Raw genomic sequence first — 25,456 nt, 5'->3', positions numbered from 1 at the left:
GGTGGAGGGAGGAAATCCAAACGTGTTTTTTTTTCCCCAGATAGAAACTTCACAGGCAGCCAGCCCTTTCCTGGAGCAGAGGAGCACAGCCCAGCCTCCGGGGAGCATCGCGCACATGGGCGGCAGCCCCGGCGGCACGGGGCCTGTCCCAGCCACTGCTAAGGGCACGCGGGGAAGCGAGCCGTGCCAAACAGCCTGGAAATAGAGCACTTACAGCTTTGATTAATCTGCCGCAGGAGGAGCCAGAGACAGGCAGTGACCCTTATTTCTCCTAATGATAGCCCCTGGCCCTGTTAGCTGCTACACGAGCAGGAACCGGGAGACGTGCCTCTCCTCCCCTCGGCTGAGGGGTCGCCGTCTCGTCCTGGCCCCTCATCAGCACACGCTGGCAAGTGGGGAAATAACAGAGGGGAGGAGGCTGCCTTCCACGTCCTACCCTCTGAAAACACAGAAGGATGGACGGACAGACACAGGCAGGTCAGACACAGTGCCCCCAGCACCCAGGAGGGGCAGCTGGTTGGAGGCATCCCCTCCCAGTCCTCAGTAGCCATCAGGAAAATCACCCGGGAGGAAAGCTGGCAGCAGCGGGACAGCAAGGGGAGCACGCAGGCCTCGGCTCCTGCTGCCTTCTCCCGGCTGGGCCCCGAGCTGTGCTGGGACCCCACTGGCCAGCACGGTCATCCCCGGGCCTTCTGCAGACACCGCGCATCCCCAGGACGGTGACACCGGTCAGAAATACAAGGGATCACCTCGTGGCTCCCGGCCGAGCTGGGGAGACGTGGGGCAGAGGGCGGAGAAAGCTCTGCCCAGGCCCCGGGGACAGAGCTGGCGGCAGCGGTGCCCGAGTTACCGGCTCTCACAAATCACTTGCTTCCTCTGAAAGCGCTACGTTACCGGGCAAACCCAGTCCCCTCCTTTCCTGGCATCTTGGAAAGCTTCCCCGCAGACACAAACAGCTCTGTGCTAGCAGCTGGGGCACCACGGGGAGCTTGGCCCTCGCCTACCGGCGAGTCGGCTCGTCCCGCAGGGCGCTCCAAGCACCCGCACAGACCAGCAGGCCTCCCTCCCAGCCACCTCCGTGCGCAGCCACCCCGGGCCGGGGCCAGCCATGGCCTGGCGCAGAGCTCTGCAGCCCCCCGGGCCCCCGGCCGCCGTCCTGCCCCTCGGTCAGCGGCTCCGCGTGGTCACTCGCTGCCTTTTAATTATGTCTCTTCCGCCGAAGCTGGTAGTTTGACCTACAGAAAGAGCCGGGAGGTTAGAAGAGGGCGCGGTGCGTGTAGTCCTGAGTCTTGTGTCCCAAGGGAGACGAAGCACCGTCCCCTCCGCGGGGATGAAAAAGCCTAAGTGCCGTTTGGGTGCTTTTTTGCCAATCCACAGATCACACAACACTGCATTTTCCCAGCAAATATGCCACATCGTCTGTAATTATAGCTTCAGCTCAGCAGCTATTCGCAGAAAGTCAGGATCGTATGCGATGCAAAGAGCCAAACAGACCAAAGCCGGCAGATACTGACTGGGAAAGCATTACTTAATTGCTGCTGTTTTGTGGAAAGTATGTTGCTACTGTTCAAACACAACCGCTGCCCTTTGGAAGTTTTCAGGACCTCAGCTCTTCCCCTGCCCTGCTGGCAGCTGGGGTTACGAAACCCTCGCTCACATTGCTGCAGCATTTTATATTTTTTTTTTTGGCAGACCAAAATAAAAGTTCGACCAGCATGCTGCTGGCATCTCAAATTCAGCATCACAGGAACGCTCCAGAGTGGAGAACAGAAAAAGGCTTTTGAACAAGAGCCTAAATGCTTTTGCAGCAGTCACAAAGAAAATATAGCGAGGTCTTCTCTCCTTCGGACCTCTTTCCTCTCCGTTCCCCAGCTCAAGCTGTGCACACACGTCTGCTTGCGGAGCAGCTATTTTAGTAAAGGCAGCGAGCTCTTCAGAGCACAGGCAGTGATTTGCCCTGACAAAAATTAGTGTAAGAGCAAAGTGGAAAAAAGAAAGCTCCAAGTTTGCAACTGTCAGTGCTTGCATCAGCCCGAACGGCTATAATTTGCCGGTTTTCTAGTTGTTTTCTGTTCCTTCAAAAGCCTGAGCTCTTCGGTTATGGAAGCAAACAACAACAAAATCTAAATGCCACGTTATGCTTCTCTGCTTGGTGACACTTCTTTAACCCCGTGCCCCTAGAGCCCCCTGCCCCCGTGCCAGCTCTGCCAGCGGTTCGGAGGTGGGCTGCAGGTGAGCAGCCCCTGGGCACCCCGGGGGTTTGGGCACAGCCCCCCGGTGAGAGCAGCCGGGGGCACAGCCGGCTCCCTCACGCTGCTCCACGTTAACTTCTTCCCCCTCCAAACAAGCTATAGCTGCTGTGTTCTAACCTGCCCCTGCTATTCCGCAGAGAAACATTTCCACTGAAGTAACGGGGGGGGAAAAAGGGGGAAGAAATGGAGAGATCACCTGGCTCAGCCCTGGCTCCCAGGCAGAATCAGCTCCAGGTGCCCCAGACCCCATCCGCAGTATTTTCTCCTCCGGGTCACTACAGCAACCAGATTTCTCCTCCAGGCTGCACACGCAGCTACACCAGGCTACCGGGAGCAGTGCAATTAGCCCAGCGAGAGAGAAACCCTCAACACGTGGCCTATAATTGTTTATCCTCAGGAAATCCTTTTGGCTCTTGTTCCTGTCAGGCTGGGTAACGTAGCCGCAGAGCCAATCCGGCCCAGCACACGTTATCCCATCTGCAGCAGCAGGATCTGACAGAGCCCCCAGGCTGAGCACAACCAGCTGTACAGCAGCCGGGGTTTGCACCGGGGCCGGGGCGGGGGGGAGGAAAATCAGCTCATGCATGGGAACCGAAACCTCCCGGAGCGGAGGACTGAGCCAGCTGCTTGTAGGGATGCTGGTGCACACCCGTGGATGCCAGGCTCAGCGCACGAGGGGTTGCGGTGCAGATCAGCCACGGCTGCGGAAGCCAGCGGGGTGCGAGCCGTGCTGCCGCGTGCAGGAGCCTGGCCGGGACGCGGCCCCGGTGACTCACGGCACACGCAGCCCAGCCGTTCCCACCCCGCCTGACCCAAAAGCCTCTTTCCATAGACAGGGAAAGGAATAAGGGCGCCGTTATCCTCCCCGCTATCAAGGCGAGTTCCTTCACGCGCAAGGTTTCCTCTCCCTGCACACCCCAGCTTCCCGCCCCGCACTTACCGGAATGGTATCTGTCAAGTGGAAAGTCCCACTTCCATCCATTCAACTTCATCGGAAGAAGCCACCCAGCAGAAAGCGCTCAAAATGAGGTACTCCACAACATTAATTTGGCCAACACAGGGACGACAGCCCTCTGGCCATCGCAGCCAACCTCACCGCGCTCCCTCCCTGAGCAAACATTCACCAGAAAAGGTGAGCTGGAAGGAAGGGAGGGGGGGAAAAAAAAAGTAGCCCCCTTCCACAACTCGGAGAGCAAACCCAGCATGCAAGCAGCGCAGGGAAATCAACGCTGCATCTGAGGCTGGGCTGTGCAGCCCCGGCCGAGCATCGTGGCTGCCCCAGCCCCGCGGCAGCGCTGCAGGACGTTACATCACCGCCCAGCCCCAGCGGCCGTGCTTTGTTCCAGCCCCGGGGAGGAATTACAGGGAAATCATCATAAAAGATGGCAGGGCTGCTCACGAAGTGGATTTTTTTTTTCCCCTTCATTTAATTTCCCGGCAGTGAGATTTTTCCCCTCCCTCTCTCCACCAAGCCAATTGAAACTCAGGCAACGGAGCACAGCTCCACCGTAGTCTATCAGCACTTAATTTTTATTACTGCCGAAAATAGCTTGGATCGCAACAGCAAAGCAACGCTTTAAATCATCTAGTCTTGCCTGTTGCACATCTTACTCAGCTTTTATGTATCCCGTAGTGCTCAAGAAAAATAAAGTGCCTGTTTTGCAAATCTGTGCATTTGCCACAATATTTCAAAAATACATATCTATCAAATGAGCGTTGCCACTGTTTTCTACTTTGCGGTAGTCTAATAAAATGTCATAATTGGTACACAGCATACTTAAGATAAGGCCAGGTAAGACAACTGCTTGCCAATCCTTTGAAGATAAACAGCAAGAAATTACCAGCCCCTCCAGATACAGCCCTACGAGAGCAAGACTGGAGCCGGATCAAGGATTCTTCCACTTACAAATCCTGCAACCTTCGGCTGAAATCACTGAGCAAAAAGCCTACAACGAAGCATTGCTCGTTCAAGGCTACAGAAAAGGCATAACAGGAATCTTGGTCAACAAAAGTAATGAGCCTGGTTCACTCCCAAAATGCCCTCCCAGGTGCTTAGCCTTGATTTCAGCTGCAGGAGAAAAACAAAAAGCCCTTTCCAAACAGCCATATCAAAGATAAGTGCATTAACCTTTCATTAAGGAGAACGGAACAAATGTCACTGAACTACAAATGCTATCCATTACAGCTGAACGTCAGGAGTGGGGATGATTTTTAGACTAAACTGGCTTCGGTTGAAATTCTACCTCAAACAGAATGACTAAAGTTTTGAAAAATGACTGTGGTCAGCAAGATGCAACAGGTCCCCCAAAAAAGACAGCTGAACTTACTGCAAATCACGTTTAAGATATTGCACAACAAGCTAAAAAAGCCATTTACAGAGTATCGGTTCTGAAGAGCAGCCGTGCTCTCTCAGCAGACAGCACCGAGATGCGAGCACGGCCAAAAAGGAGGCAGCTCCTGTTTTGTCGGGTTACTGCTCCCCCAGCTTGCCCCCTTTACTGGCTCACAGCGTGACGTGACGAGCAACAACACTGGTGAAAGTGAAAAAAACAAAGCCAACAAAAAAACAACCAAACACCAACCGACAGCCAAAAAAGAAGTGAAGTCACACCCCACAGCAGCCAGGCTGAGCCGTGCAGGGCGCTCCTCCCACGCAGGTCAACGCGAAGAGCTCGCCCCAAATCACTTCCAGCTACACCCCGCAGGGAGACACAACCCCCTGCCGCAAACTGAGGCTTTGCTAACGGTTTCATTTCTGATTGAGGAAGGAAAGGAGGAAAAAGCCGGCCCAGGACTGCTACCTTTGTACCAGCCCCATCCTTTGCCCGGCTGCGGTACTGAGCTGCACAGGATGTAACCGGAGCAGTGCCCTGCACCAGCCACCAGCACTCACCAACCCGGATTTCAGCTAAACCAAAGGAAGAACCCATACGCAAATACATTTATTTATATTTAATGCATCTATACTCATATATACTTAATGCATGTATATTTAATGCACAAAGATTTTCTAAATGCACATCTCTATTAACATCTGGGAGCGCAACCCTGCGGAGTTTCACCCGGCGCCGTTGCAGACGGTCAGCAGAAAGGCCCTGCGCGGCCCAGCCACGGGGCAGGAAGATGCAGCCCTGCAGAACAGCACCTCGTTTTTCTCTCAATGTATTTTTCAAGGACCGGCTTGCGCCGCGGACGCCCCCGCAGCAGGACAGGACCAGCTCCTTTCTGCCCAGCAGCGGGACACTCGGGCACTTCACACCCGCTCGCTTCAGCAGCAGCTCCGTGCCCTCGAGCAAGCGCAGGACAGACGCTGCTGCGGGGCTCTCGTCCCCACGACAGCGGCACGAGGTGTTTGCTGCTCGAGAAAGCGCTCGGTTAAGGCGAGTTTCAGCTGCAGCCTATGGCCGCTGCAGCATGACAAGATACAATAAAGCAAGAGAGCACAGAACATTTTGAAAGCCAACGTATTGCTACTGCAGCAGCTTCACATCCAGGACAGCCCGTGAAAGGAGATTTTAAATGCGCATTGATGTTTTTCCTTCTCGCTTGTGACAAAGCCACTTGAAACGAAATTTCTGGATAACTTTCTGGTCACAGCCCGGTGGTGCTGGGATCCCTGAAGGTGAAGTCCAAAATCCACAGGACCATCTGCCACCACCCTAACCACACGCCCAAAGGAGGAAAATACAGAAACGATGCTGTGTTGTCTTTTATCCCCCTCTCACTCTCCAAAATCTATTCCCAGGTGCTTGTAGCCCACCGTCCACTGGAAGCACAGCGGTTAGAGAGCAGCAGTACAGAGCGAGGATCGCTGTGAACGGAGTTAAATCCAGTTGGTGGCCGGTCACAACCAGTGTCCCCCAGGGCTCATCACTGGGGCCAGTTTTAATAGTTTTACCAGTGCTCTTGATGAGGGGATCGAGTGCAGATGACACCAAGTCGGGTGGGAGCACCGACGTGCTTGTGGGCAGGAAGGGTCTGCAGAGAGATCCGGGTGGGCTGCGTCCCGTGGCGTTCACCAAGGCCAAGTGCGCGTGCTGCACTTGGGTCGCAACAACCCCGTGTGGTGGGATAGGTTCAGGAAGAGCAGCTAGGCGTGCAGAGAGCAACAAAGCTGGTGAGGGGCCTGGAAAACAAGCGTTACGAGGAGAGGTTGAGGAACGGGGGCTGTTCGCTCTGGAGAAAAGGAGGCTGAGGGGAGACCTCGCGGCTCCGTGACCGCCAGAGAGGAGGCTGCAGCAAGCAGGGTGTCAGTCTCTTTTCTCAGGTGAGAAGTGATAGGACACAAGGCCGTCACTCAAGTTGCACCAGGGGAGGGGTAGGTTGGATCGCAGGAAGAGTTTCTTCATGGAAAAGGCGGTTAGGGATTGGGACAGGCTGCCCGGAGAGGTGGTGGAGTTGCATCCCTGGATGCATTTAAGACACGTGTGGATGTAGGGACGTGGTTTATTGGAGGACTTGGTAGTGTTCGGTTGATAGTTGGACTTGATGATCTTGAGGGTCTTCCCCAACCTCAATGATTCGGATGTTATTATTGCCATACGTGACCTAGCATCACCCCTGGCAGTTCCCACCGCAGGACGCGCTCTCTGATGGGCACGGCGCAGTCTGAGCACGGCATGCTCCACCACCAAGTCACCGCCACAGCGCTCACGATTAACAGAAGCACAAGTGTGAAACTCCTCAGCAGGAACAGGAGAGCCACAGCCGTGCACCCCAAAGCTGCTGGTGGTCACAGCCCTATAATCTCCTAGTAATTCAAATGGTGGAGACCAAACAAGGTACTGCCGATTCACCAGAGAGGAGAGGAGCAGAGGTTGCAGGAGATGAGAAGCACAGTTCTCCCAGCTCGCCTGTGCTGGTATTTAATCATTTGTAAAGACCAAAGCTCAAATCTCCTGATGCAAGTCCACCGGCTGAGGAGAGAACAAGCAGGTAAAGTCCACAGCTTGCGTGCTTTCGGTGGGCTGCAGCGCCGGTGAAACTGCTGGGCAAAAAGCCAGCCCATCCTTCCCACCACCAGGCCTCGGCAAGCACAGAAATATTTCCGAGATGAAGTACCAGGAGAAGCAGCTTTCAGCCTAAACCCACGCGTAAGGTATTGCCTAAGCTCACCCCAGGCCAGCCTGTGCCAGCACGGCGCGAGGGCTGCGCCCTGCTCCTGCGCTGAGCCGAGCTGCCTCCCGGAGCAGGGCTCGGCAGGGGCCACGGTGGACACTTTCCAGCGGAGGGCCACCAGAGGAACAGGCGAGCAAAGGGACGGGTGCTGGGAAACCTCTGCGGCTCTCACGAGCCTCACCACATCCCAAAGACAATTAAATACCAGAAACTCCCTTGAAAAATCCCCCAAGATAACGCTTTCTGGGAAAGGCAAACGGCTTAACGGCACGCTTAATTACCCCACTTCCAAGTTCCTCGGGAGACAGAAAATCCCCCCTTCCTAGGCAGCGGGACCCAAGGGCTACCTCCTCCCTGCAGGGGCCCTCCAACCGCACGCAGCATCCTGGGGAACTAACAGCCAGCAGCGGGGGCTTCTCAGTCACGTACCCCTGCACGTGAGACCCCGGGGGAAGGATGCTCCCGGGCAGCCGGCTCGCAGGGCTGGAAGCATGGTCGCTGGCTGCAGAGCCCCTTGTTTCAGGGCACTCTCCCGGCTGGGCCTCCGGTCGCGTTCTCAGCCAGCTTTGCTTAAGCTAACGTTTCAGCATTAAGCCAACCTCCCCTGCAGCGAGGATATAAGCCGTTACAGACAGAAAGCAGGAGCTTTAATCAGAAAGGAAGTGCATAAACCAAGGGCAACAGGATGAAATTAAAGACAAGTCTGCAAAACCCCGCTATTAATAGATGGCCTGTCTGCTTTTACGATTCCCATTGTTAAAAGCAAATTGCCGTGCTTACGGATGCAATTCAGTGCGAAGCAAAGCTCCAAACCTTGTCTGTGCAACCCAGCAAATCACTGTTATTCTTTGCAAAATACCGACTGGAGACAGAAATGGTTTTAAGAATAAAATACAGCCCCTGCACACATCTAATTCTCAGCAGAAAAGTTGCTGCACGCAATGGACTTAAATCGGTAGCACCACTTTATCACCAGCGTTTGACCTGTGCTTCCCAGCTCCCCCTCACAGTAGTTTCTTACCTCTCTGGACTTTAACTGTACACTTGAACACTTCCATGCAGCTGCTTGTCCGAGGCTGTTTTGTTTTTTATTAATTTGAATTTATTTATTTTTAGCCAAATGGTTGAGCTATTTCTGGGAAAAAGGCTCCAGCTAGGAGCTTTGCAATTTTAAAGAGAAACTGTTACAGGAATTTGAGAAACTCCTGTTTTCCAGGGTATGGACGTTGACAGGGGACTTCAGCCCTGGAAAGAACCATCTGCAGCTGGCAGGCACCGACCCCAACCAGCGATGCTGTTGCAAGCAGGAGGCTGCTCCCGGCTCACGCACTTGTGGGGAGCACGGGGCCTCTTGGGGCTGCTCCCCACGAGCAGGCTGCGCCCCAGCAGCAGCTGGGAGCCTCTCTCCCAGGTGTCCATAAGCACATTTCCAACACCCTTCCAGGGAGCAAAGTCCCACCTTGCATCAGATAACAGCGGATACGGCAGTAAAACGTACCAAAAGCAGGAGTTGGGAAAAACAGTGCTCACAGCTTGACCAAACAGGTCTGCACCACGTGAGAGCATCCCCCCCCCCGACCTCCAATTAAAAAAAAAAAGCAAAGGGAAAAGCAGGAGCCCCAGCACCACGAGCCATGCCAGCCCACGTGGCTGTCCCACTGCACTTGTTCCTTATTTCTAGCTTCCCAATTTGAGACTCCAGCGGCTTCTCTGCGGTAACACGCAGCCTGCGCCGTGGCTGCTGCCGGCAGAGCTCACCCTGAGCCATGAGACAGCCTTGTCACGTTAAGGGCACTTTACAAAATAAACTCCAGCAACAAAGCTTTTATTCACGAGAAGTTCGTCGCTTCATTAAAATCCACGCTCTCTTGAAGCACGGGGTTTAGCCAAGCAGAACCGCCACTCGGTGTCACAGGGACACCCCGCAGCGCTGCGTGCCCACACCCAGCCTTTGCTGCTTGCAGGTTTTTGTCACTTCAACGAGAGCAAAATGCTCGACTTGGCAGTCGTGCACACGGTATTTGACACGCAGCCTCGCTCTCAAGGTGCTAGCATGGCAGAACTGGGGGGGGGAAAAAAAGTGATTCTCAAGACTTCTTCCTCCTACCTATGCTCCTCTTTATTAGAGCAGGAACTGCAATCACACGCTGTAGTGTTTGGTTCGCACTATTTTACAAAAAAAAGCAAGTGTGAAAGAAAACCGCAGATGTGCTCCACGTCCCGGAATAGACTATTACACATCTGCTGCAAAAACCAGAGGTAAGCGTGTAACTCGGCACCCTCCGCCCCACGTGCTCCGGCACAGCTTGCGCTCCCGCAGCCCCCAGAGCTGGGCACGGCTGAGGGCAGCGGCACCCCGCTGCTGCGAAACCTGCCCCTCCGCGTGCGCAGGGGGGTTATTTTCCTTCTAAGAAGGGACTTTGGGCTTTTTCTCATTTCCTGCTGTTTCAGTGCATCTCTGTGGGGCACTGCTCTCCTGCGAAGCGTCAGGTGAGGCTGACCCCAGGAGGGCAGGGAGCAGCACCCGCCTGCCCCTGCTCCTTCCCGCTGCTGCAGGAGCCCCACCGCTTCCCAGGCAGGATCTAATCAGCCTGTCAACCTCCGGCACACGCCTCTCAGAGTCAACACATGCCTTCTCCCAGGCCTTTCTTCTGTCTTTGTTCCTCCCCAAAGGAGAGAGGGGCCGGGCAGCAACAGCTCAGGTGACACAATGGGACGAAACGCTCCGACCCCGGGGATTTGTGCCCTGGGGAAGGTGGAGGAGCCTCAGGGCTCCAGGTGTGTGGGGCAGGGCAGCAGAAACGCACCCAGGCTGCACCCACCCAAAATTGCAACACCAGACTTCCCCTGCCGCAGGTTTAACACCAGCGGCAGGCAAAACTCAGCCCGGGGGACGCAGAGCGGGTGGTGGAGCACAGCCAGGGCTGCACGGAGGGGAGCGGGCTGGCAGCCGCGGGTGACAAGAGCCCGGCTTCTGCACGCCCGTCCTCTGCGTCCCCGCTCCGCAGCGGGTCTGCACGCGATTTTGTAATTAAATAAAACGAGCCCCAGATGGAAAACCTCCACGTGAAAGCAGCGCTATGCACGCAAATAAGAAGTAACAGCCTGCTACAAGGGCTGCACAAAGCAAACCCCCTTTGCTTTGGTTACCTTCCCTCCCCAATAACAAGCAGCGGCCTGGCCCGAGGCACTGCACCACGGACACGCGAGGGACAGGCTGCCTTCCCCGAGCCGCGGGCTGCTAGCGGCCACGTGGCAGAGGCAGGGCCGAGACCCAGGGAGGAGGCAGGTGAGACATTACCATCACCAACCTGCAGGAAGACAAAGACACGATAAAATTGGTTTGGCTGCACAAGGGAGTCCTTCTTAAACAAAAGCAAATGTTCCGAGAGCCAAAAACAACAGGGTCATGAGTAATTTCTCTGTCTGGGTTTCTTCATTTGTTCTTCCAAAGTTCAAAGCTGTGCTAACCCCGCCACACCGGCGATCCGGATTCCCTGCCTGCCAGCCACAGCCTCATAGCTGTGGCCCGGAGGTATGGCTGCCTGCGACTTCAGAAGAATCCAGGGAAGGTAATTAAGAGAAAAGCACGTTATCTTTGATCCAACCACACAGGGACCTGCGCTTCTAACCTCCAGGCGCGCTGGGAGGAAGCTGCTGCTGCTCACGGACCTGCCGCGCTCACCCCACTGTGCGTGGAGACGGACCCAGACCTCCCCTGGGTGCCATCACGGGCACCCCCTGTGCTTCCGCAGCCTTCCCACTAACGGGACGCAAGCAGAGCGAGACTGTGAGACCCCAATGCCAAAATCGCTTTGCAGAAGATAACTGAAGTTGTATTTCACGTTGACAGTATCTCCTTAAAGTGGATTAACCGTGGCAATCCAATCCTGCCTCCCCGCAGCAATCCCGTCCGACTCTCGTCTCGGCAGCAGGGATCTCACTGGTGTAAGCTGAAGCTCAGAAGCCAATTTGTTCCTGCAGGAAGCACGCATCTGTATCCTGGAGTGGCAGCGCAGACCCAAACACACATCTCCTCCCCTCTCGCTCTTTTGGCATCCTGTTTCGTGCCCTATGCAGGGTAAGGAACTTTATGGAAGGGAAAAACAGAACCACATAACGACCACGCTGGCTGGGCAGGAAACATTCACCGCACAAGCTGCGAAATACACCTGAAAACTGTATGTTCAATATCCAGTAGCACTTGCGAGCCTCTGGCAGAGGCCACCCAGGGGAGAAGCGACACCATTTGTCAGAGGAACCTTACGGGCACCTCACTGCCAGATCACCTTCAGCCCTCGGTAACCGCAGGGAGTCTCCCGCGACGCCACGGCCCAAGCATCTCCGTGCCCTGTGCTGTCCACGCGCTCAGGACACCCGTGTGGCTCCGAGATGCCCCTGTGGAGACGCACGTGGAGCCCTCTCACCCAGGGAGCAGGAGGGGCCCTGACTCTGACCCAGGCGGGGCTGGGGACGGGGCAGAGCGGGGCGGCAGGAGCCTCTATCTGCCCGAGTCCTGGCTGCGCTGGCGGGGACGTGCACCCGCCTGATAACAAGCACAGCACGCTGCTACTCTCATCGCACTCGCATAAGCCGGGAAAAGCGTTCGACAGCCCGCTGCCCCTGGGCTTTGGCAAAGGCCTCCTGTTCCTCCATGCACGAGGATGATACTGCCGGGCACCCAGGGATCCCACCGCCACCTCTGCGGCTCCCCAGCAGCTGCTTACACCAGGCAGCCACCTGAAGGAGCTTTTAGCTGAACTCGGTAGCACCAGAAGACGCTTCAGACCTCAAGCGCCTGCTGATGTGTGTTAGAGAAAGCCTCCGACTAGGCACAGGGAGGAAACGCACAGCGGCAGGCAGAGCTAAACCCAAAGTCAGGAACTTGGGGCACGGAGACCAGGCCTGATAAATTTGTCCCTAGGGCAGTAAAACAACAGGAGCTGCGTTTTCTGCAGGGCTCACCCACAACCTTGAACCGAAACGCAACCTAAAAGCGCGAAGACAGAAATCCACCCTCCGTGCTCCAGCCCCGCCGTCGCGCAACCTCCCGACTTGAAGAGGGAGGCGAGCCCCCCGTGCCGAAAGCCCGGCACGAACCCGGCGCCGCCAAACGCGCGGGAGCTGCCGAAACGCTGCAAAAACGCCGGGTTTCGCCACGCTCGCTGCGGAAGAGGGGGGAAAAAAAAAAAGAGGGTAGTGACGGAGCCCGGCCCGAGCAGCGAGGGCTCCGAGCGGCTCGTGCGGGGACACGAGGGGCTCAGCACCCGCGCGGCGTCACCCTGCCGGAAAGCACGGGCTGCTGCCGCGCACCGCCCGCGACAGGGAAGTCCCTTTCGCTTATTTCATTTTTATTTTCCCCCCCCTAAGGGGGGGGGGGGGGGGGGGGGGGGGAGAGGATTTTTTTTTTTTTTTTTGCGAAGAGGAAAAAGCAACCCACGGAGCACCCCGCCGCGGAAGGCGCATCCCACGGGGGAGGCAGCGTGAGGCCGAGAGCCGGCCCCCCAAAATCAAATACAAGGAAATAAATCCCCCCCCTCCCCCCCCCCAACCTCCCGGCCCCGCACTCACCAGGCGGCTCAGGCTGCGGCGGAGCATCGCGGCAGCGCCCGGCAGCGCCCGGCCCCGCCGCTCCTCAGCGCGGCATCGCCCGGCTCGGCTCGGCCCGGCCCGGCTCAGGCTGCCCGCGGGCCCCGCCGCCGGCCGCGCACCATGCCCGCCGCGGGGCCCCGCCGGCCGGCCCGCTCGGCTCGGCACCGCCCGGCCCGGCCCGGCTCCGCCGCCGGCCGCTTCCCCCCTCTCCCCAGCGCCCCCGCGCCGCGCTTTTCTCCGGCCTCGCCCCGGAGGCGGGCCTGCGGGGCCCGGGGCAGCCTGGGAGCCGTAGTGCCGCGGGGAGCCGGGCGCGGCCGCCGTGCTCCCCCTCAGAGCCCCCGCGGGGCTCACCTCACGGCACGGCCGGCAGGGCCTGCCCCGGCCCCAGCGCACCTCTCCGTTATTCCCCGTGCGGCCGCGGCATTACCCGCAAGGAAGCCAGCAAACAATGCCAGGCGGCTCCACACGCGTTGTAAAATAACGAGTGGCAGCTAAACCACCCCCGTGTAACGCCCGAGCAGCCCAGCCGCGGGCTTCCCTCCCCACGAAGCAGCGGGGAGCAAAGCCGGGATCGTCGCCGCGCCCCAGCTTTCGCAGGGCTGGGCTGGCAGCGGCACCGGGGGCTCAGGGTCCCCACATGCTGGTGGGAAGAGGCCCTGGCTGTTCTTGGACCCCTCCCAGAGCTCTGCAGCGGGCAATGAACAGATTAACAACGCTCAGCAGCCTTTGGGACCGGGCCCCTTCGTGTCCCCAAAGGCCATGTGCTACCAGGCTCACGCAGCCCACCAGGCAGAACAGAAATTCTCCTCTTGTTTACCCCCGCAGGCGCGGTTGCTCATCTCCCTATCATCAGGCTGGGAGGGGAAATCGGTCTCGCCAGCACCACAGGAGCAGCCCCGCAGCTCTGCTTGCCCTTTTTGACTTGCAAACCAGACGGGGAGCGTTTTGTACGGCACAGCCTGAAACGCTGCTGTCGCCGTTTTTAAAAGCCGCATTAAAATGCGAGAGTCGGGCTGCGGTACGGGACCAAGCAGCAGACGGTTCGTTTTGCCTCAGAAAGACGTCAGAGAAGCCGAGGCCATCAGCACCCCTGCCGCTGCAGCCTGGCCCGGGGGCGGCGAAACCCCTGGCTCAGCAGAAGCCGCCCAGGCACAGGGGAAGCGAGGCCATCCCCCGGGCTTCCCCGCACCCCAAAACCACCCTCGGGACCGCCTGCTGATACCGCACAGCTCACGGCCTTCCCCCAAAGCACCCTTCTCAAGGCATCCAGCCCCCAACAGACCCCTCACATTGGGAGCACCTCGGCCGGCCCCAGAGGCAGCGGAGCGGGGCAGAGCACAAGGGCTGCTGCACAGCCCCGCGTCCCGCAGCCCCCCCCTGCTTTCAAGCGGGGGCACAGCTCGCCCCCGCTGCTCTCGCACGTAGCCGGGCAGGGCCAGAGGAGTCTTTGCTTCTTCTGCCACCGTGTGGCTGTCCGGGGGACGTCCTCTCGGGGAAAAGGCAAAATTGGCCCCAAACCCGCGGAGAGTACCGCGGGTGTCGAGCACCGGGTCAATGGGACGTGCTGGCTGACTTCTCCTCGGGGTCCCTCCCGCCTCCTGAGCGCTGATGCACATCTGTCATTAGCGTTGTGATGGCCCGAAGCCCGTCTCATTAACCCAACTCTTCAGACTCACACAGGTGCTCATTTACCATCAAGGCACAACCTGCCGGTTGACATACAGGGCTCCTCCTTGCACAAGGCAGAAGCACGCAGCAGCCCCCAGCTCTCAAGGAATTATTTTTTCCCCCCAGAGAACCATCCCAGGGCCATCTCCACCTGGGAAGTTCATGCAGAGACTGGCAGGGTCTGGCCTTGCCCAGGGGGAGGTGGCCGCGTGCCAGGAGCACTTCTGTGCCTTCCTCCTTGCCTTCCCCACCAGGAACTGACAACTTTTTTTTCCTTCCCTTTTCTTCAGTGGAGGCAGATCCTGTACTCATTCAGTGACAAGTGTTCTTTCATAAGAAATGAGAAAGCTTTTGCCAGCAGATCTCAAGCCAGAAGCCCCGTTGAGAATTTCAAATCCACTTTGGGGTCTCTGCTTGCCCTGCCAGCACGCGGCTGACCAACTGGCACAGGCAAGCACTGACCCTGCTGGAGTCCCGCTTTGAGCTGCTGACAGTTCTGGGTATTTCTGCTCACTTCTCACCAGGACATGATGCAGGCTCCCTCCTCCTCTAGTACTCATCTAGATGGAAAAAGCAGGTCTTGGCCAGGCACGAGGGGCCAGCAAGCTCCACATGCCACAGTCACAAGGAAGGATTGCTTCATGTTTGCAAAACATGCATGAGGGAAGGAGGTCATCAGGAAGCAAATCCGTCTGCAGAGGAGTTTGCATGGAAGTCAGCCACAGAATTTGCTTGGAAGTAGTGTTCAGTGCCAGGTCCCAGCCACATCCCACACCAAAACCAGCTGCTTTGGACCATAGCTCCCCCGGGAAGTCACAGCCTGCAGCAAGCACCTCCTGGGGGGTGCCTTAAGGAGCTGGGCTGCCACAGGCCAAGCTTTTTGCAACAGTCACAGAGAAAAGGAAGGAAAAGGCAAAAGTTCAGTCTGTGCTGTGCTCTACAGAGTTGACTCAGCAGCAGCATGCATGCTGTAGTGTCAGTTGAACAAGGGGATTTACACATGCCTTTTTTTTGTTGCAAAGTCCATTTCAAATCAATTTATCACTCCACAAGCAGCTTTCTTTGTGAAAGCAGGACACAGAGTTCAGATGCTTGTAGCTGCAAGCCTGTGTCACAGCAGTACCTTACAACCTACGTACACAATCCTAGCCAAAAAAAGCAAAAACACCTAAGACCTACAAAATCAACCCCAAACCTCTTCCTGCAGCTGTGCAATGTATGGAGGATGGATTGGAATGTCTAAGGCAGAGCACAGCATGGGTAGCCAAAAAAAGACCTACACAACAGATCAGGGATTTGTGCTAGAGTCTTGCTAAACCCATCTGTGCTGAAGTGTAAACGCAGTTTAATAAGGTATAAGCTCTTCTACATACCAGGCATGAGTTCTGATTGCTACAGAAGACTAAAATGAAAACTTTCGGTTAATAAATTAGGTCTTGATCCCTTTTCCAGCAATATTCTATAGCAAAAGCCCTTCTAATTAATGCACTATCAGCCTTTCTCAAGAGACACTTTCCCCTTAGTCTGAAATAACCTATTCAACTATACAATGACTTACAAAGTGATAATTTATGAAGGAAAAAGACTACCAATTTTAGTTAACAATATCCTTTATATAAAAAATTTTTTTTTGGGTGGAGGGGACATGAAGTATATTTGGTACATGATAATGACAAATCTATATACCTCAGCCTCTAGCATATTCCCTCATGCCTCGAAGCAAATACAACCATTAAATAAGTGTGATTGTATCCTTCCTCCTCCTGCCAACAGTAATGTCTCCAACAAGGCTCATTTAACCTAGAAAGGGAAAGTTTTCATATTTTCTAAATTTCCAGTCCTCATTATTTTCCCTTTCCCTGCAAAGTCTTAACAGCCTCTTTCATAACAATCAGGAGAAGCTTAGGGAGCTACTCTCACCTAATTAAATCTGTGGGGGTTTTTTTTGTTAACAGTTCTGTAGAGTACGTGACAGTAAGTAACCTGATTTGTTTTTAATGCAATACAACGGGAGATCTATAACCAATAACAAACTCTAAAGAAGCACTGGGCATGGCTGCTCACTATTCAAAGCGTGCTGACACCCCCAGGCGAGGCACAATGCCACCCATGTCCGCCAGCCAGCACAGCCCTTGGGAACTCTGGAGGGGATTGATCAGCTGCCCAACATTGGGCACCAGCATTTCTCAGCTCAATATGCTGAATGACCTTACAGAAATAAGCGGTGCCCTGGTGTGCTCACCCAGGGGAAAGAAAAACAGAAAGAAAAAAGTTGCCTTTCCCCACGTTTCCGTTTTTGTGACTGAGCTAGGAAGAGCCAAAACAGCATGCTGGCACCCAGCCCAGTGGGCTGCCGGCGAGGCAGAGGGTAGCAACTGCAAGCGTGAGAAAGTTTCCTTCTCACACAGCTTCCTGAGCTCTAAACACTCCCACTCTGGGCATTTACCAATCCAAACACCCCTTCTGGGGTTTCAAATCCCCTCACCTTACCACACAAAGTATTTACATGCAGCAGTTGGCTTTCATCCACATCCTGAGAAAAAGGCACACACCTTAGCTGTGTTTGAGTAGCACGTTTGTGATATCTGCAGCTATAACCCAAGGAATTACAAAGCCAACCCAACACAGTAAGGACAGCACATCTTAAAGGCCAGTCAAGCCCCCACGAATCCCAGCTGCCTGGGGCAAATTTTCTTATTGCTTTTATTTTTACCTTTTGTCCGGCTCCGTGAGAAGACAGCTACACACGAACAGCCCTCACCATGCTCCAGGTCCCACCTCCTTTCCCCAGGGAAAAGAGGCTTCTTGCCCTCCCTCTAAATATGCCCTGCAAAATATGGCTGGCCACCTGCTGAGCTTTAGAGAGATGCTAACAGGGAACAAGGAGCACCTGCAGGCAGCCTGCAGGGATGGGACCTGTTACATTCACCTGGCAAAACACTCATTAGCTATCATCACTCACACTTGCACTTAGTTGCCTTCACAACACTAAAACAGTGTCCAGAATCAGTGCCTGGGAGGCTTTCTCGCCAGTCATCTCCTGGATCGCTCTTTCATCACTCAGAGTTAATGGAGGGGTGGACAAAACAACCATTGTGCTTCCAACGTAACCACAAGTCCGTGCCCCTCCTCAGGCCTGGATGCTGCTGGGCTGTGCCCCCCACCCCACAGCTCCCCAGTACACGGGTGCACCCCTGCCTCCCTCCCTCCATCCTTCAAGCTTAGAAGAGGACAGTGCCACGGAGAAAGCTGCTGTTGACCTTGCCACGGTTTTCCCTAACAAGCCCCATCGAGGGAAAGTGAGTTGCAGACATGCCAAACTCGCAAGTGCTCCTGCACCACTGGTTTGCAACAAATGAAGCCGCAGCATGAGCTGAGGCAGGGCAGCCCCACAAAAATGACAACGGGAAGCAGGCTCCGGGTTTTGCCTAACCTGATACTCCTGAGATAACTCCTCTGTAAACATGAAAACAGGGAGGTGTTAGGCAATATACAAAAAAACAAAACAAAACAAAACAAAAAACTAAACGCAAAGTGCAGTTATATCACCCAGCTGGCTCCAGCCCTCCTGCAGAAAATGTCATTAACACCATTTACTTTCTGTGTCGGTGGATTGAAGATGAGTCTCCACTGGCAGGTGCTGTTGCATTGCTTCATGCTTCTCAGCACGTTTTCCCACAGCCCGGCACTTTCCAACAAAGCAGAGATGTGTGGGAGGATGTCACTCTCCACTACCTCATTTTTGGGACGCCCCCTCAAGCCAAGAAGCCCTGCTAGCGGCACACCTCCATCGGGTCAGACACGCCGGGACTGGGCTGGGCAGAGGTACGCCTTGCCTTCGGCAGGCAGTGCCACTGAGGCCCGGTCCTTCTTCCCTTGCTATTTATTCAGCTGCTGGGCTGTGAGCTCAAAAGCAGGAGGAAAATGATGGGAAAAGCTCTGCGTACCTGCTCTGCGTGCCCCAGGCGGGCACCCTCCCGGTACAGCAGCTGCTCCTCGCATGCTGCAGGAGCAGACCACTACCCAGTGGCGTGGAACAACCATTAATTAGTATCTTTTGGCTTAGCTGCTGAATATTTGATCAAATAGGTCTTCAGAATCTCATTTCTGAGGTGGTTCTGATTTCGAGATAGAACTTTTTTAACACAGAGCTCTTGCTGCTTAACTTTTAAAGAAGCTAAAAGCCTTATTTTCAGTCGGCATAGGCCAGGCTTGTCTCCTGGTTTGTTACAGGGATTAGCTGCTCTACAGCCCCTGAAACACCAGGGGAAAGGGGGCTGATTTTGAAATATATTTGAACTGCCTATCATCTGCACTGCTACTTGACACAGTTATTTTCTGAATCATAGAATCACAGTACCACCCAAGCTGGAAGGGATCCACAAGGGTCCAGCTCCTGGCTCCGCACCAGATCACCCCAAAATCAGACCCTGTATCTGAGAGCGGTGTCCAAACGCTGCTTGAACTCTGGCAGCTCGGTGCTGTGACCGCTGCCCTGGGGAGCCTGGTCCAGCACCCAACCACCCTGCGGGTGAAAAGGTAGGGGTCTCTAGCAGGTTTCTTACGGCTGGCTCCCATGGGAAGTGTCTTGTAGCTGCCCAGTAACACCAGCCAGGCCTTGGACTCTCCCCACTGCCCAGCTTCTCAGGTCGTGTGTTACACATGGCACAAGAGGAGGACTTCTTTTAAAAAAACAGCAAATCTTCCCTTGGGAGAAGGGTGGGGGGAAGAAGTAAAAATAAAGGAAAAGAGAAGTGGGATGCACCGAAGTTACTCTGGAAGCCCCGCACGCCGCTGGCCCCCCAGTCCCCCTGCGTGGGGCAGCGGAGGGCAGCAGGGGCAGCGGCTCCATGAGCCTGCAGTGCTGCCTGCTCGGCGCATGCATGGCCCAGCCCCACGCGGGACAAGGGCCCCAGCTTTGCCCTCCCGCATCCGCTATCGTCCCAGGAGCTCCACGGAGCACAGAGAAGGGTGTACTTGTACTGCAAGGGCTGTATTTACACGCCGGTGTTAATTTGCTGCTGCACTTAGTCGCTGTGGTCACTGGCAATTGAATCTAACAGAGTTAAACAAAGCTTTACAGCACACTAGCAAGGCAGAATAGTCCGAGTTTTTCTTCTTTTCCCTTTTTTATCCCAACCGAAGGAAGGGCTTTAGCGATATCTCTTGCCCTGGACCTGGAAGGCATGGCCTGTTAATCAGCAACCAGGGACGCGGCGGTGACTCACGGCTCGGTTTCTGAGCACAGTTCAAGTCCTCACATTGTTGTGGCCACGGAAGGAAAACTGCTGCCCCTGCGACTTCGAGTGCGGTGCTCCCAGCTCTGGCAGCCGTTTCCTCGCACACGTGCCCAGCCGGGGCTGCCGGAGCAGGGCAGCACGGTGCTCCAGCACGTCGAAGTCCTGGTGAGAGCGCAGCTCTGCCCGGGCGGGTTGTGCTGGCACGCAGGTGCCGCTCCGTGTCCTGGCTCAGCCCCGCGCTGAGCACAGCTCTGGAACCGCCCTGCATCGTGGCTGCCGGCGACGCTGGAGGGTTTATTAGAAACGACACGGGCATCCGCAGCTTCCACCAGGCTGGGAGGCTCCTGATGCTGTGCCGCTGGTTGTGGCTGGGGATGGAAGGCACCACCCGGGACGGCCTTCCTGGCCCCACCGGCAGGAAACAACTCGCCCAGGCAGCAGGCAGGGGCTGAACGAGTGGCCGAGTTAGCCCCCGACCTGTGCTGACAGCCTTGCCTGGGCATGTGTCAATTCCAGAGACGGGCTTTCCCCTTGGGATATTCGCTCTGATCTTCCTCTCTTCTACAGACTCGGTCGTGTTCAGAGCAAGTCCTACACAGAATATTAACACAGGGTCAGAAAGTGCCTGACCTTTTCAGGAGGGTTTGCAGCCTGGCTGCCAGAGAGGTTTTTTTACAAAAGGACTTTAGGCTCGTTCCTGCAGATCCTGATTTTCAAGTCACGCAGAGGACAGAAACGCTGCTGTTCCTGCCCTAGGACCCACTGCCAGCCCTGACCAAGCACCCCGGGAGCTCTGCACAAGCCGCAGGTCCCAGAGCCACTGCGACACAGCCCGGGGTCCTTGGGAGCTTGCACCCCGCTCAGGGGGCGATGGCAGACGGCTGCTTCCTCTGCTCCTGCCGCATCTTCAGAGCCAGCATCGCCCGGCGGTACAAGTCTGGGGGAGGAAGGGAAGCGGTCAGGCACTAACCCAGGGACTAATCTCTGGGGCCTGTGCTGAGCGAGGGCTGCAAGGACGCCCCAGACCCCAGCACAGTGCACTCACGTGCCCTTGCTGCATCCCACCTGAAGGCTGCAGCGCTCACCTCCCCAGCAGCCCCCCCCCCGCCCTGCAGCAGCACTTATTCCTGCCTGTGCTTGTGCCCCTGCACCAAGCGCCGTGTGGCCGAGGGTTTTTGAGCAGCTCACATCCCGCTGCCAGCAGGCCAACCCCCTGACGCTTTTCAGCAAAATCTGTCCTGGGAAATACCAACCAACGGTGCTCGAGACCTCCTCCCGCTGCTGCTCCGCGGCAGGCTCCTGTGACTTGATTTTATTCTTAATTTTCTTCTTCTTTTTCTTTTTCATGCCCTGTGCTGGATGGAGAAATACGAAATTTCAGACATCACATTTGGTAAGGATGCCTCTGTCACCAAACCAGCCGAGAGGACTGCTGCTGGCAGATCCGCAGTCCTCCTGCTGAGATGCCCAGGGATGTCTCTCCTCTTTCCCGGCCAGACTCCTGCAACCCCGCTCTGCGCTCAGCTGATCTGCAAGCAAAGCTAAGGGAGACCACAGGGACTGGTGCTCCAGCGCACCACCACGTTTCTGGGTCCCCAAACCGCCTCTTGGGGTGGCTCTGAGGATCCCCATGTGCCCTTGCCAGCAGCCCTCACAGCCCCCTCTCACCTGGGTGGGGGGCAGCCATCCCGGGGGGCAGAGGCTCCTCCTGCCCGACCCTGTTGGGGGCCAGCAGCCCCACAGCAGAGCTGGCTCGGCTGTCACCCCCTCCTCGTGCTCTGTCCGGTTCCTTGGCCAGGCTCGGCTGCCCCGGGCCCTTCTTCCTCACCTTCACCTTCCTCTTCCTCCTCCCGGGACCCTTTGCGCTCTCCTCCTGGGCAGGGAGAGGAGGGGATGAGGGGAAGGCGATGGCAGCCCCCTCCAGCCCGGCCCACTCCTGCTGCGGCTGGGGGGCTCTCACCTGGGGGAGGAGGCGGCGGGCGGCCCGGTGCTCCCCCATCTTCCCCACGCCGTCCTGGTCGTCCTCCCCTCGGGCCGGGGGGTCCCTGGTGGGGCGAGAGCACAGCCGGGGTGGGGGCGAGCCCCGTGCGGGTGAGGGAATGGCACAGAGGGAGCCGCACACCCACCTGCGGGCGGGCTGGCGGCCGCGGGCTGTCCGGGGGCTGGGGTCGGCCATCGGGGAGCGGGTGGCAGGGAGCAGCGGGGAGCGCTCGGCAGCGGCACGCAGGAGCCAGCGCAGCCCCTGCAGGGTGCTGCGGGCCGGGCCGGCGGCCGCACACGGCTCCTGGGGATAAGGGGCGGGGGGGGCTCGGTCAGCCCCCGCGACCCCCCGGTGCCTGGCAAGGGGAGCAGGGTCGGGCAGCCCGCCTGCAACTCACGATGCGGCAGGGTGAGCGGTTCTCGTTGACCAGCCGCTCCAGCGCCAGGCGCTCGATCAGCTCGCAGGGCAGCAGGGCGGCCGCCACGTCCTGCTTGTTCGCCAGCCTGGGGCACGGGGAGAGGGCAGGGGGTCACCCCAGGCACCCCGCTGTACCGTATGGGGAAGACCGGCTGCTTTCTCCCAGTTTGGCTGCGGTTAGGTGAAGCATTGCCCCGAGCCGTGCCCGATGCCGGAGCCCCTCTCCAGGTGCTCTCAGCACCCCAGCGCTGCAGGGGTCCCCATGTGCTGGCACCCCCCGGGTACCGCATCCCCACGGCAGCCTTGCTGCACTGCCCGCAGCCCCAGCCACAGGCTCCCACTGCTCGCCCCAACCCCAAAACCCGCGGGTCACAGCCGGGAGGCTCAGCCTTACAGCAAGAGGGGCTTTCCAGAGACATCAGGGTGACTCAGGACGCGGCTCAGAGCCTTGCGGGCCTCCTCCATCCGCGCCAGGTCACTGGAGTCCAGCACGAAGAGGAGCCCGTGGGCCGTGCCGTAGTGGCTGCGCCAGGCGCTGCGGAAGCGCTGGGCCCCGGGCAGGTCCACCAGCGTCACCTCGAACCTGCCCACCCGCAGGCGGGTCTGGCCGGGCTGTGCCGTGGGCAGCACCTCGCAGGCCAGGGCTGTGGGTGGGGAGAGGGAAGAGGCCAGATGCGGGAGCGTCCCCACCACACTCAGCCTCTTCCCCCGGGCCCCATCCCTGCTCCCACTCGCAAGGATACCCAGAGCACAGCCAGCACCCCGTGCCCCAGGCCAGCAGCTTCACTTCTGTACTTCAAAGCCCAGTTTTCCTCACTGGTACAAGACCGGTATAGCCCAGCCATGAGAGATCTGTGGGGCAGAGCCCCCGGCAGTGATCCTGCTGGGATCCTGGGGGCTGTATCACCCGCTGCAGCCCGCAGGCACACTGGGTGCAAGGGAGCACCCCCCCCCCCCGCCACGCTCCTTGTGGGACCCCCCAGCAGAAGTCACCTTCCTCACCTCTCCCTATGTCCATGATGACGGAGCTCTTCCCCGCGTTGTCCAGCCCCACGACGAGGAGGGTCACCTTCCTGGGGGGCAATAGCAAGGGGTGAGCAGCCCGCAGGCACGCTGTGCCCCACACAGCTCTGTGTGAGCCGCCGTCCTCAGGGAATAGTGGTGCCCCTGGGCAAGGGGCTGCCTGCAGCAGCTCTATTTCGGCTGGGAGAGGGGCAGGACAGTGACACGGGCTTTTGCCTGGGATGGGGGAGAGGGGAGGGATGGTCCCTGGTGCTCGGGGAGAGAGCAGGGGCAGAGCTGTCAGGAGGGCCCTCAGGTGTGCGCGGGAACCTGGAGCCACCCTGGCACCGAAGGAGCCCTCCGCGCGCTTCCCACGACCACCATTTCCTCTCGGACTCTAAGGGATTAAGCAATAGTATGCACAGGCTGGAAAGGCTGTTACTTGTATGGAAGCAGTTTGTGATTTTTCTTAGTACTCTTCCGCGTTAGTGCATTAGGGCAATACACAGAAAAATAGCAAGGATGTTTTATGAGCTTCTGCCTGGACCCGGGAGGTTTTTCCCGTTCCTCAACAGTCATGTTTGCTCCCCAGTGACACGCTCCGTCTGAGCCACGAGCAGAGCAATTTCCCTTTGCCTTACATGTCAACAACATTAGTCATTTTCAGTATCTTTTCCATAAATATACACAGGAGTCTGCGTGGGCAGCGAGCTCCACCCCCGGCATTACGGAGCCGCACCGCACCGTCGCTGGACGGGCCATAAACCCCCTTATTGCCCGCAAGGCCTGCCCGCCCTGCTCCCCCCCGAGGGAATTAGGCCTGGCCTCACGACACACGCAGGCAGCTCGGTTTCGCCTTGCCCTGCAGTTCGGGGACCTCCCGCGCAGTGCCACGGTGCCGGTGCCCTCCCTGATAAATGCGCACGCGAGCGCTGAGCTCACCGGAGAGCCCCTGGAGCGGGCGCACGGATTTACCTGATGGGCTCCTGTATGGCCTGCAGCCAGGACCAGCAGTGGGAGAAGAGGTGGAACATGCCCTGCAGCCCCGCGCCGAGGGGACGGCCTCTCTTTGGCACCTGCAGGACGAGCAGCCCGCTGTGGCTTTGTCCCCCTGCCCGTGGCCGCCCGCACCTTCTTGCATCTCAGGGGTGTGATTCGGCCTCTCACCTGCTTGCTCTCCTGCACGGCTCCTGCTCGCATCTCCTCTGCGTAGCATCTGCTTAAATCTAATCTGGATTTACACGATTTACTCCTTGCAGTCTCCCTAATCCCGGTGGGTCAGCCCAGGCCGGTGGCCACTGGGAAATGGAGTGCCGCAGCCCCGCAGGGGCTGCTCCTCTCGGCACCTCCAGCAGCAGATGTGGCTTTTGGAACAGAAACAAAGCCCAGCTGAGCAGCGCCTGGCTGGGAGCAGGGAGCTGGTGGGGACCCTGAGAAATACCCGAGAGTTTCTCGGGCTCTGCCGAAGGCACGGGGCCGTTCTGCACACACGCAGCCCCTGAGCAGGGCCCCGAGGAGGCAGTCCTGGCCCCATGGCCCCCAGGCACAGATGCCCGGGCACCCCCAGGCCAGCTGCAAGGCTCTGAAGCAGAGGAGGGTCTGGCTGAGGGTGGCACAGGGCTGGGAAGTGGTGACAGTAGGATGAGGAACGGAGCCAGCAAAAAAGCACCAGCTCCTTGATCTGCGGCCCCAAAGCTCTTATGAGGCTCTTCAGGTTTCCTGTTGCTTCCTGCAGCTGAGGCTGCCTGCTCTGGAGCCAGAGGAGAGGTCCCGAGGGGATGTCCGAGCCACAGGGACTTTCGGCGTGGAGCGCAGGGTCCAGAGGGCCGAGGACACCAGACCTGGTGAAAAATTCACCAGGGAGCTCCCACAGGCTGCGGATGGGGTCCCAACGGTCCGTGCCATACAGCATCTGGCAGCAGCGAGCTGGGTTGCAGAGGCAGTGCCGGGCATCCCGCAGCACCCACGCGCTGGGGCGCAAGGCGAGCTGCCTGGGAGCGCTGTAGTGAGCAGGGAGCTGCACCAGGTTAATGATTGACCGAGGAAGTTTCCACACCCATCTCGCGGCCAGACACAACAGCCGCGCTGTTTGGGGTGACTGTCCGTGCGCCCCATGTATGTGGGCGCCCTAACTGCGTTAGCCTGGCAGAGGGAGAGGTGACCGGGCAGCACCCAGGGCACGGCAG

The 25,456-nt window shown here is 57.6% G+C and overlaps 2 protein-coding genes across 12 annotated transcripts in view; both read right to left on the bottom strand.

The window, feature by feature from the left end:
- ATP11C (ATPase phospholipid transporting 11C (ATP11C blood group)) overlaps positions 1-13,121 on the bottom strand; it is a 59,737-nt gene extending 46,616 nt beyond the window's left edge. For 4 of the 6 annotated variants that reach the window (XM_080553448.1, XM_080553447.1, XM_080553446.1 and 1 more), the window contains exon 1: positions 2,449-2,517. In XM_080553448.1, coding sequence (XP_080409574.1) covers positions 2,449-2,502 — 54 coding nt within the window. In that variant the 5' untranslated portion in view covers positions 2,503-2,517. Of the gene's footprint in view, positions 1-2,448; positions 2,518-3,192; positions 3,623-12,941 lie in introns of those variants that run through there. The other 2 variants (XM_080553453.1, XM_080553452.1) reach the window with 2 other exon arrangements.
- A 1,178-nt stretch (positions 13,122-14,299) lies between these two features.
- Positions 14,300-24,574, bottom strand: ARL13A (ARF like GTPase 13A). 6 transcript variants are annotated; one of them, XM_080553466.1, is made up of 9 exons: positions 24,438-24,574; positions 24,246-24,346; positions 23,271-23,341; positions 22,663-22,912; positions 22,249-22,354; positions 21,539-22,154; positions 21,124-21,225; positions 17,344-20,807; positions 14,300-15,506 (listed from the first exon to the last, which is right to left on the bottom strand). In XM_080553466.1, the coding sequence occupies exons 1-8, from the start codon at positions 24,468-24,470 to the stop codon at positions 20,731-20,733; spliced, it is 1,356 nt and encodes a 451-aa protein (XP_080409592.1). In that variant the 5' UTR covers positions 24,471-24,574; the 3' UTR covers positions 14,300-15,506; positions 17,344-20,730. The 6 variants fall into 6 exon arrangements, with proteins under 6 accessions (XP_080409592.1, XP_080409597.1, XP_080409595.1 ...); XM_080553471.1 differs by lacking the exon at positions 22,663-22,912; XM_080553469.1 differs by lacking the exon at positions 22,663-22,912 and having other exon boundaries at positions 24,246-24,496.
- Positions 24,575-25,456: the final 882 nt, after the last annotated feature.

This window comes from Anser brachyrhynchus, assembly GCF_964034855.1.
Source record: "Anser brachyrhynchus genome assembly, chromosome: 13".
Classification (NCBI taxonomy): Eukaryota; Metazoa; Chordata; class Aves; order Anseriformes; family Anatidae; genus Anser; species Anser brachyrhynchus.
The sequence above is the reverse complement of the archived record's forward strand: the minus strand, read 5'-3'. Positions and strand labels throughout refer to the sequence as shown.

Excerpts from the sequence above, each read along its gene's own strand:
- ARL13A (XM_080553466.1), bottom strand. The coding sequence starts at position 24,470 with ATGCGAGCAGGAGCCGTGCAGGAGAGCAAGCAG. Across the intron at positions 22,155-22,248 it reads ACCGCTCACCCTGCCGCATC|GAGCCGTGTGCGGCCGCCGG; the intron begins GTGAGTTGCAGG and ends CCTTATCCCCAG. Across the intron at positions 21,226-21,538 it reads GATGGCTGCCCCCCACCCAG|CACAGGGCATGAAAAAGAAA; the intron begins GTGAGAGGGGGC and ends TTCTCCATCCAG.